General features: G+C 33.4%; 2 protein-coding genes across 5 annotated transcripts; one reads left to right on the forward strand and one right to left on the reverse strand.

The window, feature by feature from the left end:
• Nucleotides 1-3,310: 3,310 nt before the first annotated feature.
• LOC110878201 lies at nt 3,311-8,903 on the forward strand. Its single transcript, XM_022126473.2, has 5 exons — nt 3,311-4,608; nt 4,697-4,755; nt 5,365-5,493; nt 5,611-5,746; nt 8,194-8,903. Exons 1-5 carry the CDS (start codon nt 3,904-3,906, stop codon nt 8,503-8,505), a joined length of 1,341 nt encoding a protein of 446 aa, XP_021982165.1. The 5' UTR covers nt 3,311-3,903; the 3' UTR covers nt 8,506-8,903.
• A 1,052-nt stretch (nt 8,904-9,955) lies between these two features.
• On the reverse strand, nt 9,956-12,407 carry LOC110878200 (gibberellin 20-oxidase-like protein). Of its 4 annotated transcripts, XM_022126470.2 has the most exons (4): nt 11,416-12,407; nt 11,299-11,331; nt 10,752-11,154; nt 9,956-10,580 (listed from the first exon to the last, which is right to left on the reverse strand). In XM_022126470.2, exons 3-4 carry the CDS (start codon nt 11,108-11,110, stop codon nt 9,977-9,979), a joined length of 963 nt encoding a protein of 320 aa, XP_021982162.1. In that variant the 5' UTR covers nt 11,111-11,154; nt 11,299-11,331; nt 11,416-12,407; the 3' UTR covers nt 9,956-9,976. The 4 variants fall into 4 exon arrangements, with proteins under 4 accessions (XP_021982162.1, XP_021982161.1, XP_021982160.1 ...); XM_022126469.2 differs by having other exon boundaries at nt 10,752-11,331; XM_022126468.2 differs by having other exon boundaries at nt 11,299-12,407.
• Nucleotides 12,408-17,242: the final 4,835 nt, after the last annotated feature.

Genomic DNA, 17,242 nt, shown 5'->3' on the forward strand with positions numbered 1-17,242 from the left:
TTTCGAACTCTATATGCTATTATCAAACTTGTATGCTCACCTTTACATTTTATGTAACTTTATTTTAACGTATGTGACAGGCAATTAGGATGCTTATCTGCTAGGAAGGCGAGCTTAGAATAAGCGTCTAGAGCATAGTTGTCTGTAGATCTTGCAGATCGAGTCTCTAGAGGCATTTGAACAATTATATTATCTATATTTGAATCTGAGTTGTCGGAACAGGACATTTGACTAGTTGTTATCTGTAATAATTTGTTTTACTATTTGGGATACGGTATGGGACGTATTAATTAAACTAAATAGTAATGATAGTTGTTGTGGGAACTTCTGGACAATCTGTTTCGCTCAGTGCCATGCCCCGATGATTCCGCCATCGGTTGGGGTGTGACAGAGTGATAGCAGGACATATAGCACAAAAGCTCGGTCTGTTGGTTCCTAACTATAGTCTAGGTCTCTAAGACATCGACCCGGACTAGGTCGAGTCTAGCCTAATTCCCTATAGTTATGGCTCTGATACCAATCTGTCACACCCCAACCGATGGCGGAATCATCGGGGCATGGCACTGAGCGAAACAGATTGTCCAGAAGTTTCTATAACAACTATCATTACTATTCAATTTATATAATACGTCCCATACCGTACCTTAAATAGCAAACAAATTATTACAGATAACATCAAGTCAAATATTCTGTTCCGACAACTCAGATTTCAAATATAAATATTGTTTATCTATGCCTAGAGACTCAGGCTGCAAGATCTACAGACAACTATGATCTAGACTTTTATTCTAGCTTCGCCCCCTAGCAGATAAGCATCTTAAACACCTGTCACATACGTTAAAATAAAGTCAATACATAAAATGTAAAGGTGAGCATACAAGTTTGATAATAGCATAATAGAGTTCGAAATAGTTTACGCATAACCAGCACGTACACAGAGGAAAACGAAGCATGTTAATTATCGACATGGATCTATCGATACCAATGGATAGAATCCAGATCTTGAACCCGAGATCGGTGAACCTCATGGATAGAATCCAGATCTTGAGTCATGCAACCACCGGAATGATTTGCAAGTCGGCACAAGTTTCGTTCCTACCAGTTTTGAAGGCATTGAGTGTAAAAGTGTTGAAAGAAAGCTGGAAAACCATCTTTCAATCCTTTTCACTGTATAAATGTTTAGATCTATGAAAGATCCTTGTTTGTTTATGTGGAAATCGGCTAGATCCAAGTGATTCTTGGTGGATTGAAGCCAAACATGAAGTTCTTCAAGAACACCATGATGACATCATCCTAGAACACTTAAATCTTGATTATTTCACGGTTAGAAATCAAGATTCGAAAGGTAGAAAGGTGTAGGAGTGCGTGTAGATCAAGAAAGTACAAGATTTAGGACGAAAACTTACCGGAATCGAGGAAATCTGAGAAAAAGAGGGGAGCACGAGCTGGTCGGTCAGAGGTTTCCAAAAGTAGAAAGTTTAAGAGTGACAAGGGGTATTTATAGGCTGCCAAAAGAGGAAAGGGCTGGCCGATCGGCCAGGCATCTCGATCGGACAGCCTGTCCGATCGGACAGCAGTCCGATCGGCTGGGCTGTTCGATCGGCTGAGAGCCTGATTGTTCAGCTGCCTGGTTCGAGTGTTCGGTGCGACGATTTTTGATATTTCGATTTCGGTTGCGATTGATGAAAATACGATAGAGTTTCCTATTCAAATTACTTTTAATCCCAACCACTATATCTAACATACAATCATCTATATCTCGCGCTATCTCTTCTCCACTAATTATCATGATTCGATTTCGATTGAGTTCGATTGAGTTTTGATTTCGAGTCGAGTTTCCATTGATTATCACATACAGCATAAAGTAGACACGCACAAGTAACACATAAGGCACACACACTTATATTAACACCAAAATTCGCGTAATTCGAGTCTCGAGTTCGATGATGATTAGATTAGCTCGATTATTGATTAATTGACTTTATTGCATTGTTACTTCCTATTATTCACAGTCGTAAAGCGGTTCGCGTCGATAAATAAACTTCGATTAATTCGATTTGTAATTAAGTACTCCACATAATACAACTAACGTAAAAACATAAAATAGACTAACTACGGTCAAAGAAGTCAATATTGGCTTTGACTTTAACCTTCGGTAACACAGGGTGTTACAGCAGACCCATATGATCATATCAAATGCAGATTCATATAGATCTGCATTTGATCTATACATTTTCATATCATTCCAAATGAGCCACTCAAGTTTACATTTGTAGATATCAAATATTGCACATTTCAAACATTTTCATATCATTTCTAATAACGTACATAATATTATATATTAGGCAATGAGATATTGCCCCTTGTAATGTTGTCAATTAGTTGTAAACACCCAGAAATAAAGCCTTGTAATTAGCTTTGTAATCTCTATGTATAAAAATGTGTTTTTTCTAAAACGGAATAGACAAAAACACAAAAGAAAGTGTTTTTTTTTTAAAACGCAATAGACTAAAAACACAAAAGAAAGCGTTTATTCTATGCAATTGCCTAAAAAACAAATGAAAGTGTTTATTCTAAAACACAATTGGCTAAAAACACAAAATAAAGTGTTTTTTTTTCTAAAATGCAATGAACAAAAAACACACAAAAATGTGTTTTTTCATTCTTTTGTAAAACGCAATGGACAAAAAACTGTATTTTTTCGTTATTTTGTAAATCACAATGGACAAAAAACACACAAAAAGGGTGTTTTTTCATTCTTTTGTAAACGCAATAAAAAACAGTGTTTTTCATTATTTTGTAAAACGCAATGGACAAAAAACACACACACACACACACACAAAAAATATGTTTTTTCATTCTTTTGTAAACACAATTCTAAATGAAAGTTTAAACTGAAAACTGTTTTGTAATTTTCTTTGAGACATTTTGTCAAACACCTGGTGTGCAACTTTTTACCACTGATTTCTTAATAAAATTGGAACCAATAATGTTGCCCAAACGCATGAATACATCAAGAGAATGTTAGAATCATAGATATCTTCATTTTGCATAGAAAAAATTTGAGAAGAGAAGTACTTGCTTCAATCAATTTCTCATGTAACATCGCATTATGTTAAATTGAAAAAAAAAGGAAATCGCATAAAAATAAACTAGGTTTCTTCAAAAATTGAAGAACACGTTGATTAAGTGTTTAAACCATTCATTGATGAAGAAAATCACGATATGATGTAGTAATTCTAGAGAGAAAAATTAATCTTTTCCAACTACCACTACAGAACAGATGATATAAATTTTGAAATTATGGAGACGACAACGACTGGAAGAGAAAACAAACACCTATCCTATCCCTGCACACCACAAGTATGAGTGTTAATTTAAGACGAAATGAAACTACAACTTTAGTTCTTGTGGTAGACCACACACACTCTTCACCACCAGCTGCTCGAACCTCCTGATTTGATTCCCATAGTAATTATCAAATTCCCCTTTTCAGTTTTCTTCAACTCCTAGATTCTTTTGTTCTGTATCAGGGTTTCAATCTGTCATCTACATATGATTGAATTCAGCTAATTAAACAACCAATCGGTAACCCTAAAGTGGGTACTTCGTTTGGATGTGTTTTGAAGAACAATTCGTGTTGTTCTGAAAGTTTTACGCGTTAAAACAGCGTTTTGACTTCAATTTTGGGGTACCCAGTTGACCCGCCTTCCACCTGTTCGATCAAATGCTTCAGAGATATAATAACTTATCTGCATTCCACCTGTTCGACGATATGTCTCAGATGTTTTTGTCTTCCAGCACCCAACAAATTCCATTAATTTACTTGACTAGTTTGTGTTGACTGATGTTTGTTAGGCTTTCTTGATGTTTTATTGACATTCTTGCATTTACAAAGCTACGATGTCTATATTGTGTGGATTCCCTTTGCTAGAATGTGTATACTGTATCGGATGTGCTCGGTGGGCGTGGAAACGATGCCTTTATACCGCAGGCCACGACAGTGAGACATGGGGCGTGGCGACTGCTGATGAATTCGAGCCGGTCCCTCGGCTTTGTAGGTATATATTAGCAGTGTATGAAGATGATCTTAGAAACCCTCTTTGGGAACCTCCGGGCGGATATGGGATTAATCCGGATTGGTTAATCTTGAAACGAACTTACGACGATACTTGTCGCCGGGCCCCACCATACTTGCTGTATCTCGATCATGATCATGCTGATATAGTTCTTGCTATTAGAGGCCTTAATTTAGCGAACCAGAAAGATTACGCGGTTTTGTTGGATAATAAGTTGGGTCAAAGGAAATTTGACGGCGGGTATGTTCATAACGGATTGTTGAAAGCAGCGGGTGTCGTGTTGGATGCAGAATACGACACGTTGAAGAAACTGTTGGATGATTATCCGAACTACACTTTGACTTTTACCGGTCATTCACTTGGGTCAGGCGTGGCGGCATTGATGGCAATGGTGGTGGTGCAACATCGGCATAAGTTGGGTAATATCGACAGAAAAAGAGTCCGTTGTTATGCTATCGCGCCTGCACGGTGCATGTCGTTGAATTTGGCTGTGAGATATGCGGATATCATCAATTCCGTTGTTCTTCAGGCAAGTTATTTTCATTTTTCAATCGTTTAATTCAATTAAGTTATAAATATGGTCGATAAGGTTTTAATCCTCGTGTTTGCTAAAACAGGATGATTTCTTGCCTCGGACAGCCACACCTTTGGAAGACATTTTCAAATCACTTTTCTGGTAATATCAGTAGGGCTGCAAACAAACCGAATGAACACGAACAAGACCTTGTTCATGTTCGTTTGTTAAGGAAATATATGTGTTCACGAACTGTTCATGAGCACTTACCGAACGAGATTCTATGTTCGTGTTCGTTCGTTAAGCAAATGAGCGTGTTCGTTTGTTAACTTTAGGCGACGAACACAAATGAAAACAAGCTAATTTTCACAAACACAAATGGAAACAAACGAACACAAACAAGTGTTCATGTACAAAATATTTAATACATTGATACTCATTATTAACTTTATTTGTCAGAAATTTTAAAGTATTTAAATAGAATATATGAATTAAAAACACTAATGAACTCTTGAACATAAACGAACGAACGCAACCTCTGTTCATGTCGTTCATTTAACTTAACGAACGAAATTTCTTGTTCATGTTTGTTCATTTATTAAACGAAGGAACACAAATGAACTTCCCGCCGAAGGGTTCACAAACAGTTCGCTGAGCTTTCAGTTCATTTGTAGCCCTAAATATCAGATTTAATATATTTTATAGTCATTATTCTTAGTATTCATTTCATAATGAGTTTCTAATAGTGATTGTAATATTTTCTTTGAACAGTTTGCCGTGCTTGTTGTGCTTAAGATGCGTAAAAGACACGTTCACATCTGAGGAGAGAAAGATTAAAGATCCAAGGAGGCTTTACGCACCGGGTCGCCTTTATCACATCGTAGAGAGAAAACCTTTCAGGTATAAAATTGCTACTTATACAGTTATACCATTTTATTATTAGCCTACATTCTTCAATGTGTGACGTTCTAGTCGGAGAACATGTGTTGAAAAGATTTGTGTTAATTGTGGTTGCAGATGTGGTAGGTTTCCGCCAGTTGTAAGGACAGCCGTCCCTGTAGATGGGAGATTCGAGCACATAGTTCTTTCTTGCAATGCTACTTCCGATCACGCCATCATTTGGATAGAAAGGGAAGCCAAAAGGGCTTTAGATGTATGTTTTCCTTTCTAATCTTTGATTATTTGGTTATTTAGTTAATGCGGTAAAAGATTGTATATCGGTCAAGGACTGATATTTGAGATATAGGTTATCGCGATGGGATGTCAATAATTTTAATATCATGCAGAATTTATATATATATATATAGGGAGGGGCTCATGCGAGAACCACCCTTATTGTGAGAACCGCGAGAACCAATGTGAACACAACCTAAAATAGCTAAAAAAACCTAACCCCCCCCCCCCCCAAAGCTAAAATGCTAAAAACTAAACCCCCAAAAAACCTAAAAAAATCTATTTTTTTTTAAATATTTTTTATGCTCAAATCGCTACTTTTAGTGGCCAAAAAAAAAAAATTTTTTTTTTTGGCTTCGAAAAGTAGCGATTTTTATATAAAAAATATTAAAAAAAAATTGTCTGATTTTTAGCTATTTTTAGGCCTTTTTTTGTGTTCACATTGGTTCTCGCGGTTCAAGCAATAAGAGGTGGTTCTCGCATGATCTTCTCCCTATATATATATCTATATATATATATATACATATATAGCAATTTAACACTAACAATTCAGTATACTCTCCTACCATTATCAAATTAACCTTTTGCAACTTGCAAAACACTAACAATTGATGCAAGTAGGAACTAATTAAGACTTAAAACTCTAACAATTAATAAATAAGACTTAAAACACTAATAGCAACAATAAGATGAAAGACGGACGAATGGTAGAACTAAGAAGAAAGATACTGATATCGGGAAATTCGGTGATATATCAGTCAAATATCGGTCAACTTTGCCGATAATAGCGGTACCGATATTCTGACCGATCTATGACACCGATATTTTACATGGGGATCGATAACCGATATATCACCGATATTAACCGCATATGCTTCTATGAAAATCGTTAATCCTGGTTGACTTACCTTGATCCATATAGTTTAATAGAAAATCATATTTTAATATGTATCCAATATTCCCTCTGTCCTATTAAAATTACAAAACATTTTTTGGGAAGTTTTGGTCATGAAATCATCCATTTTTTTTATTACAAAGAATCAATGAAATTGGATTAAGGATCATAAGATTCATATATCTAATCTTTATCAAAAGGGTATTTCGGATATGTGACAAATGTTTAAGCATCTTCTTAGTCATTTGACATAGGTAGCCATTTTACCTTTTTGACACATACTTTCTCAAAAGATTCTTTTTGGAAAAGTATATTATATATTATAACATTTTGAAGTTGCAAATATAATAGACTTTTTAAGTTTTCCATATTCACCACAAAAATTTTCATGATTTTTATCTAGCAACATCTTTTTTGCCAATCAAGAAAAGGTCGCTTATGACACAGGCGTTTTACTGTTCAATTAATTCAATTGGTTATTTTTTGATAACATAATTAGTTGAAATATATTTTGTTTTCCTTATATAACTTTTTAAATAGTTGTTTTACAAAATTTCATACAAACCCACATTCACGCTAGGGACTATCTGAGAACGAATATGCAAAAGTTGAGGACTACAGCTATAATTTTAAAAGGAGTGAATTGCAAGTTTTGTTCTTTATCTTTAGGCCATTTTGCAAGTTTTGTCCTTTATGTTTAAATTTGACGAGTTTTGTCCTTTATGTTTAAAAGTCAAGCACGTTTTACCCTTTGGGCCTTAAATATCAAGCACGTTTTGTCCTTTATGTTTAAAAATCAAGCATGTTTTGTCCTTTATGTTTAAAAAATCAAGCATGTTTTGTCCTTAAAAATCAAGCACGTTTTGCCCCAAAGGGTAAAACGTGCTTGATTTTCAAACATAAAGGACAAAACTCGTCAAATTTAAACATAAAGGACAAAACTTGCAAAATGGCCTAAAGATAAAGGACAAAACTTGCAATTCACTCATTTTAAAAGTGTAGGGACTATAGGTGAAAACAGAGCAAACCACAGGGACTATACGGACACTTTTCTCTAAATTTTATTTAAAACTGAGTCTGATCAAATTTGATAAACCTTTTTGGGGGTCTTCTCTTTCAGTTGGTATAGTGAGCGCCAGAATTATAACGAGCCGAAACAAAATCAACCAAATTTCTGAGGCGTTGTGCGGAACCGAGTTGGCTCTAATATAACATATATTTTTTATGTTTCCTCTTTTGGTTGTTATAGCAAGTGTGTAAACCGTAACGAGCCGAAATGAAACCGACCGAATGCAACGAGCCAAAACGAACTCGTCCGAATACCCGCCGCGTAGCGCAGGCAACCCCACTAGTTACAAATAAATTGATACCATTCATCTTTATTTACAATATTCCTTTATTCTATTCAAATGCATATCATAAATAAAACAAGTAGTCAATCATTTTTCTTAAACCATGTAATTGCATAATGCATACTATGATCTATGTTTTAAATTTGTCATAAATAAAGATTTAATCTTGTTGTGTGACAGTTGATGTTGGAGAAAGATCCAATAATGGAAATTCCTGCAAAACAGAAAATGGAAAGACAGCAAACTTTAGCGAAAGAACACGGTGAAGAGTATGCGGCTGCACTGCAACGGGCTGTGAAATTAGCAGTGCCGCATGCAGTGTTACCGTCTCAGTATGGCACGTTTCAAGATTCAGAGGACGGGGAGGGATCCAGTGTGGAGTCGTCCAGGAAGCATACCCCGGGCGGAAGTTGGGACGAGCTAATTGAGAGTTTATTTGATAAAGATGAATCTGGTCAGATGGTGTTAAAGAAATCGCATTCTATTGTTTGATTCTGTAAGTGTTTTGTTACTCGAAATAAGGTGAAGTGTATAGTACGGTCGTCTTTTGGTTTAACGAAGAGAGAAATATGAAGATAAAAAGGTACTGTGTGAATCTCATGAGGTGAAAACTGGTTTCATGGAGCAAAACAGAAGTGCAGTTTTGACTTTTGAGTAGTCTACTTGTTTATGATTTGGTATGGACTCTGATTTCTTCAATAGATAAGCTGGAGGGTCAAAACCGGTCCACTCAAATTGGGTTGTTTTAGAATAGTATGGCTTGATTAGGACCAAAGTGGACTGTAGTTCAAAAAGGGGTAGCGGCGCAGCTTGTTGCCCGTTTACCAACTATCTTGATGTAAATTCATATAAATATGTCTGAGAATGGAAAAAAAGTATTAAGAGTGATCCATACGGTATTTTTTTTATGCGGATAGTAGCGGAGGGTCGCTGGCTAAATTTGTTGTATTTAAGTATTTCTTTTTGTAATTTTTTAAATTCAAATTCATTACGAAGTGTGTGTGTATTAATATTTGTAATTAAATCTATCAATTTCATAAATATGTATTTCATTTATATTAAGTTATTAACCATATAGACTTGTCTATATATTCTGGAGTTTGAGTTATTAATTTGATACTAATGTGTGTTGTGTATGTGATGTTTATAAACAATTAAGAGGATTTTTTCTTAACGTGTACTTGATGTGTACGCCTGAGTCCGTCCTGTGAGCATTGGTGGTTTGGCGAACAGTAATGGTGGTGGGTGGTGTTTTCCCATTTGGACCCGTTTCAAGTTAGTAAGATTGACAAGTAGGAATGTTCACGAGCCGATCTAGTGCCTGCTTGAGCTTGGTTCCAACTTCAAGCTGAGCCAGCTTGACTTGGCTCGAATATCAAACCGAACTGGAAAATTGAGCTTGAGCTCGGCACAGTTTTTTAAAAAAATGTCTCATTTTGGCTCAGTTCCGGCTGGGTTGGATTGTTAAAAGATTGTACATCTTATATTGGGATATATAAGATATTAGAAGTTGGGATTAATTTATTTAAAAGCCAAATGAGGCTCATTTACAAATAGAGGGGAGTGTAGCTTGCTTTACTTCGTTTACAAACCGAGCCAATTTTTAGCGAACTTTTCTCAAACGAGCTTTGAGCCACAAAATATTTGGACAATCCTATTTATAAGAGACCCAATTCGACCCATTGTATAATTGGAAAAGACCCAGATGACCAAATCTACCCATAACTAAACAAAAGTACACAAATAAATAATTGAGATGTTTTTTTTATAACTTTTCAAAATTGCCACCAAAAGGTTCTATCTATCATCATTGAGTACATTATGGTCAACCTACACATGTTATCATAAAGAACTCAAAACCAAATGAGGCACTAAATCTTAAGAAGAATATGCACATGGAACAACAAATGATCAAACTGTCCAAATAATAAGAAAAAAAAAAAAAAAAAAACCCAACTCATCTTCAAATGCCAGCAAAATCTTTCACAGTGAATCCAACTTTCTCAAACTTCCCCCTCTCACTAGTCTCTCTAAACTTCAAATACTCACTACACAAAAACGGTTTATAACATCTAAAACCATCACCCACAACTTCATTAGGTGCAAAAACAACCTTATTGTCCTCAAAGCACCAAAAGAACGCAAGTGAAACCCGGCTTCGGTTTTGGCTTCTACGTTCCTTTAACATAACCCGATGCTCGGATGACCTTAGTTTTCCATTGCTCCAAGCATGTAACAAATCTCCAATATTCACAACCAATGATCCTTCAAACGGGTCGATGTTTAACCACTTTCCCTCTTTAGATCTCACTTGCAACCCGCCGATATCATCCTGGTAAACTATGGTTAAACAACTCATATCCGTGTGCATGCCCAGCCCTTCAACGTCTTTTCCCATTACCCGTTTTTCAGGCAATGAGTAGTTATTTATCCGTAAATACCCTTCGCAGTTTGAAAATTCAGATTTGAATCGCGCATCGAAATCTTTCCCCAAACACATTAGTAAAATTTGGGTGATTTTCTTGGATAATATCCTCATTTTATCTCCATATTCTCTTACGGCCTCGCTGTTTAAATAAAAAGAAAAAAACCCGATATGATAAGTAACAGAAGGTAAAAATTTTGACCCGTTTACTTATCTAACGGGTCATATTGTTCAAACAGACAACTATATAGTCTATTTCGACCCGAACCCATTTTGACTAATTACCCAATACGCAAAAAGATGTATATGTTACCAGAATTCTGAATTCGGCTGGTTGAAAAGGGCTTCAGCGGAGCTCCGAGCAGAAGCATGGAAATCCGGTCCAGAAACTCGAAGAGATTCGAAAAAGGGGGAAGCAATGAAATGAGGCGTGTAAGTTTTCGTTTTTGAGAAGGGGCCCGCTTTGAGTTTGAGTTCATCGGGAAGACTAAAAAGCTGACACGATAACGAACGAAGTTTGCTGTGAAGATCTTTAGAGATTCCATGGTTAATGATATGAAAAAATCCCCATTCTTTGCAGGCGAGAGAAAGAGACGTAAGAGAAGACGGGCTTATCGGTTTCGATAAATCGAAAACAGGAAGTTGTTTCGAAATTTGGGATGCAGCAGGCATGATGGAAGATGAATAAAGTGTTAATATGCATAATGCTTATAAACCTGTTTGTAGGAGACAACATTTGTATTATATTAATAACCATATGCAAATTTAATATTCGAAAGTTGCTATTTTTGCAGGGATAAGCGTCTAGATGTAAGTGCAAACATAAGAAAGCCGCAATCAGTTTAGAAGAGTTGACTTACAGGTTGGATGTTTTGCATAGTCAATGAAGAGGCCTGTTGGAATAATTCGTATCAGATAATCGGCTGTAACAAATTTTCATCGAAAAAGATGGTGTTCGGATGTATATCGAAACTTACTTTACGAGCAAGAAACAAGACGAAACTTGACCACAAAGCAAGACCCCTTTAACAAGGCATAAGTTACTTTAAACAACCATCACCTTTGATTATAAAAACAGGCATAGGAGACAGAAACTCCCTTCATTACGGTCAATGCAGAGATTAAAGGCCATTAAACTTTAACAATCAATGATACTTAAAAAAGGTTCAACTACAATGAGATTAAAGCGACCCTTTTCGCCTTTTCGTCGCCATTAATGTCTTCATATAGTTGTTAATATAATGCTTTCTTGTAAACTAACCTGTTAATATTAGCTGTCACTCCAATTGCTTGTACTACAAAGGTGTGAGGTAGTCAAACATGTACAATAATTCCCATGTGCAGTTTGAGAGCTAAAATAGCTGGAGTGATCCAAAAAAACATGAAAAACTGACACATTATGCATACAATATTACAGTATAATGAGAAATACAGATGGAAGACAGTAGTCTCATATATTTCAGTTATGTTGAACTACCTGATAGGCTGATATAATCATTTTGGCATGTTAAACCCACATCCCCCTCAATCATATTTTTTTTGTTGATGATGATGCTGGATTCAGTCATGTTTACTTCCGGTCAAAATTAGGGGTGTGAATTTCTAACACGACACGAACCTAACACGAAATTTGCAGGTTTGGGTTTAGTCTAAATGGGTTCGGGTCAGTTTCGAGTTGAACCCGTGAGCCCGTTTAGCTAAATGGGTCGGGTTCGGTCAACCTGGATGGTTTGACCCGTTTAATCCAATTGTATTATATTTTATTTTTTACAGCATGTTTTATGTCGTGAATTAAATTGGATGGGTATTTTTATGTCATAGCTATAATTTAAAAAGAGAAAGTGACTTAAGATTTTATGATTAAAATGTATTTGTAGGGGTTGGTTCCGGTACAAACCATATTTATCGTACAAACCGTAAGAACAGATCCTAGCACTTAAAAAAAGTTAAATTAGCACATACCAAAACAATACATACATAAAAGTAGCACTTTGAACTATATTAGCACATGAAAATTAATCAAGATAATTGATTTTAGCACATATTTGAATTTTATATCAGCACTTTTCTTAATCAGCACATTGAAAACAAAAGGAAGATCCACATAAAGAATTAATTGTTTGTTCGTATATTTAAAGGGAATTCAATATAATTGATATTATTTAGGATATTATTTTATCATTTCTCTATAATTGGTTAGATGCCACGTGCCACTTTTTAAATGGTTCTTACAGTTTGTATGCGAAATGTGGTTTGTATTTGATCCTACTCCTGTATTTGTATAATATACATTTTTGTTTTTTAGTAAAATTTTAAAGTTGATGTATTAATTTGTTTTTTTTTTAATTCAGGTTGAACGGTTGTGTTTGAGTCAACCCACGAGCATTCGAGTCGTTCTGGTTCATATGTATCACGATTTTCGGATCCAGGTGGTGTTCAGGTTCAATCTAAATTTTTTGGGTTCAGGTCAGTTTGGACTCAAAAACACGACCCGTTTAGCACCCTAGTCAAAACCCTAAAAATTGTTAATTGCACTCAAGTTTTTTTTTTTTTTTTTTTTTTTTTTTTTTGTGATAATGATGATGTTGTTGGATCCAGTAATGTTAATGGATGTTTAAAACCATAGAACAGAATCAAAACCCTAGAAATTTAGGATCAAAATTAAGTCTTTAAACACAAAATTGTGCATCAAATGACAACATTTATCATGAAAACATAGGCAAAACTCAAAACAAATTGCTAATAATCAAGTGTGTAACATGAAAATCAAAGAACTAATTGATTACTGTGACGAATCTGAGGGCTTCTTGAGGGAACAAGAGGACTTAAAAGCTTCGATTTGAGATTGACACTTGTTGTAATCGCCTTTGTGTTCTTCTAAACACTTCTTCAGAGCTTCCACGTCGCATGCTGAAGCTGTCTTCTTCTTCACGCCGCTGTTGTCGTCCATTTTCTCAAAATCAGTGCGATTAGTAAAACACCCGTACAAAGGGTGGTTCGTTTCAGGGTATATATTTGGAGGTTAATCCATAAAGAGAGTGATACCGAACCGAACTGGGTTTTACTGTAGAGGGCCTTCGGACGGGCGGGTTTTCCTCGGAACTAGTGACTTGGTGACTCGGGTGATTAGTTGGCCGTTAAAAAAATCCATAAAGAAACTGATCATAACACTCAACAATCGGGACAAAGACCGATTAGTGCATGTACCCTTTTGTCTTTTAGCTATCAATGCCACCACATGATGCATGATTAATTGTCCTCAGCTTTTAACATTATTTTCACGAAATTAGTAAAATAACGTTAAAATTAGTGCACTTTCCCTTTTGCCCCCCGATGGTCCACACATATATACATTACTAGTAGGGTGCCCGCGCGATGCGGCGGGGGTGACACTTTGCATTGCGGCACTCGTTTCTGGTAGTTTTTTTATTCGTATAATATTTATGATAACATTATTGTGGTGGATATATGTCATAAGTGTTCCACATATGTAAAGCTTTGTTTTTTTATAAAAATTAATAATCAAAAGACAAAAAATATTGTTTTTTTTTATAAAAATTAATAATCAAAAGACAAAAAATAAAAGATAAGTTGTTATAATTGTAAAGTATGTTTATTTTATTGGTTAAATTATAAAGTATAATTTTATTCTTTAAAGTTTCATAACTTTTTTTAAATATCCACATAGTACTCATCCAATAAACTTTAAGTTTAAAATTTTCGTTTTTATAAAAACAAAAAATAGTATTTGACGCGTAAGTACGTTTTAGACCTTTAACATAAATTGTTAAATTTCGTTTTTTACAGATATAAAAAGTTTATATTTTTATAAAATTCCAAGAACTGTTTTTATAAAAAAATAGGATGTTAAGAGTTTAATCTTTATTAATTTTATATCATATTAAATTCAGATTTTTAGTTCATAACTAATCTATACTATATTATAATGCATGAGGAAGGGGCATTTTAAGATACCCAAAAAATAAGAACTTTTCCCCATCTTTATTTATAGAAAGACCCCTAAAATGAGGGTAGTTTGGTCTTTTAAACATTATTTAATTTTTAGTCCCTAAAATTATTACACTTAAATCCCTAATATTTTAACAAAACTATAGATAATTAGTTACAATTCACCCCTCCATAACAAAGTTATAATTTTTTTACGTATTCTTGACATATCTTTTAAACTATATTGTTTAAAAAAAAATCCAAAGATAGCATGACGACCTACACATTTTTGTCGACGTTTCGGTAGTTGTCTTGTTCAATATCGACACACGGATTAAAAGGTACAAGTCGATTATGCGTTAATGTACAAGTAATTAATACTTGTGATCTAATGTGCCTAATCTACAAAGATGTGCTCCATCTATGCAAACAAAAACAAAAGGAATTAAAAGTACCGTAACATAAAATAAAGATATTATGTGTCACGTTTTATTTTATTAAAACTGCCTAATATCTATACTTAAATATATTTTATAAAAACTTAAAACTACCCACAACAAACTTCCTAAATAAAGGGGTGGCAAATCTAAAATTAAACTCTAATGCACTTCTATAGTTATTACTATAAATATAGCAGGACACTCCTATATCTATTGCTAAACAAAGTTAAAAAAAATGGATCCAGTTCTGAATTTAATTGTTGCGAAAGGTCAGTTTTGTTATATCGCAGCAGTGAATATCTTTTTTTCTTTTATTTACTTTTATGTGAATGTTAACGTATTTGATTTTTTAGATTCAGTTGCATGATGAACATGCCAATTTAAACAACACATTTGTCGAACAAGCTTCTAAGGTATTGATTTTGCAGGTTTTTAAGTATTATTTTTGCGTATATTTTTCATATTAACATGTTCGTTATGTTATTATATGTGTGTTTTATTGCAGGATGATGGTGATAAAAGTATTGATATTATTTCTTATGGTGCACTATTTAGTCCATACAAGTCTAATCTTCAATGTGAATTTAGTGAAGATATAATTTTAAGGTTTATTTAATCTTTTTTTAACTTTTGTATTCAATTTTTGTCATTTATAGGGATCGGAAGTTTGAGACTCAAAGGAAGAGATCCAAGAGACTCTCTTAATGTAAATGGAGTGAGGTTATTAATTTAGACGATTCTGAGGACAATGACAAAGAAGAGGAATTAGAAGATACTGCCGATTCAAGAATAAACCAGAAAACCGGATTAAAAATACGTCGAGTGTCAATTCAGAAGCGGAACAGATTTCATGCAGTCTAATATGAAATCCATCAAGTGTTTTTATATATATTTTTTTTCATTTTCAGTTGTTATGTTTGATCTAGACGTATGAATAAAGTTTATTTTATATTTGAACTTTATCTTTTGTGTTAATATAATGCAGTTATTAACCATATTAATAAAGTTCAAATAAAGTTAATATCCTAAATTTACAAGTCAACTGAACTTATATAAGTTAACATCCTAAAGTTGCAATAAATAGATATTGCAGTTAGATATAGTCAAGCTGAAATTATAAAATATTGCAGTTATTCTTGGGTGTTAATCCAATAATTTGCATTTCTTAATTAAAAAGTAATAAAGTAATAAACTTTAAAGCTAAACTAAAAAACTGAACTTACTATGATATAAAGTTAATAAAAAAATAATTATTTTATAAACATTTTTATAACAAGTAATATAAATAAAATACTTCAGAAATTTACAATATTTACTTGATAAATTCTAAACTGGGTTGCAATTTTTTAGTAATTATAAGTTTAACGATATTGTTATAGATAATATTAGTCAATTCTAAAAGAATTATGTACCAACTTGACTAGATACATAGCAGTACATTGTGTTGCATATTTCTAGGGATTATTAGTTAAAAGTAGACTCATATAGGTAAGATTAGTTAGGAACTAAAAATTTGAACTTAGTATGATATAAAGTTAATAAAGATATAAACTCTTATCATCTTAATTTTTTTTATAAAAACAGTTATTGAAATTTTATAAAAATATAAATTTTTTATATTTGTAAAAAACCGAAATTTAACAATTTAAGTTAAAGCTCTAAAACGTACTTACGAGTAAAATACTATTTTTTATTTTTATAAAAACGAAAATTTTAAACTTAAAGTTTATTGGATGGGTATTATGTGGATATTTAGAAAAAGTTATGAACTTTAAAGAATAAAATTATACTTTATAATTTAACCAATAAAATAAACAAACTTTACAATTATAACAACTTATCTTTTATTTTTTGTCTTTTGATTAACAATTTTTATAAAAAAAACAAAACTTTTATATATGTGTAAACTTATGACATATATCCACCACAATAATGTTATCATAAATATTATACGAATAAGAAAACTACCTGAAACGAGTGTCGCAATACAAAGTGTCGCTCCTGCCGCATCGTGCGGGCACCCTGCTAGTCTTATCTATATAAGTCTACTTTTAACTTATAATCCCTAAAAAATATGCAACACAATCTACTATGTATCTGGTCAAATTGGTAAAGAATTCTTTTAAAACTAACTAATATTATCTATAACAATATAGTTGAACTTATAATTCCTAAAAATTTGCAATATATTTTAGTATTTATCTACTAATGATTGTAAATTTCTCGAGTATTTTATTTATATTACTTGTTACAAAAATGTTTATAAAATAATTATTTTTTATAAAAACAAAATGTTTTGTTTATAAATAGAGTAAAAAAACTGTTTTACACAAGTAAAGTTTCGTTTTTTAATAAAAAAATAATAATCAAATGACAAAAAATAAAAGATAAGTTGTTCTAGTTGTAAGTTTATTTT

Source organism: Helianthus annuus, chromosome 9, assembly GCF_002127325.2.
Source record: "Helianthus annuus cultivar XRQ/B chromosome 9, HanXRQr2.0-SUNRISE, whole genome shotgun sequence".
Classification (NCBI taxonomy): Eukaryota; Viridiplantae; Streptophyta; class Magnoliopsida; order Asterales; family Asteraceae; genus Helianthus; species Helianthus annuus.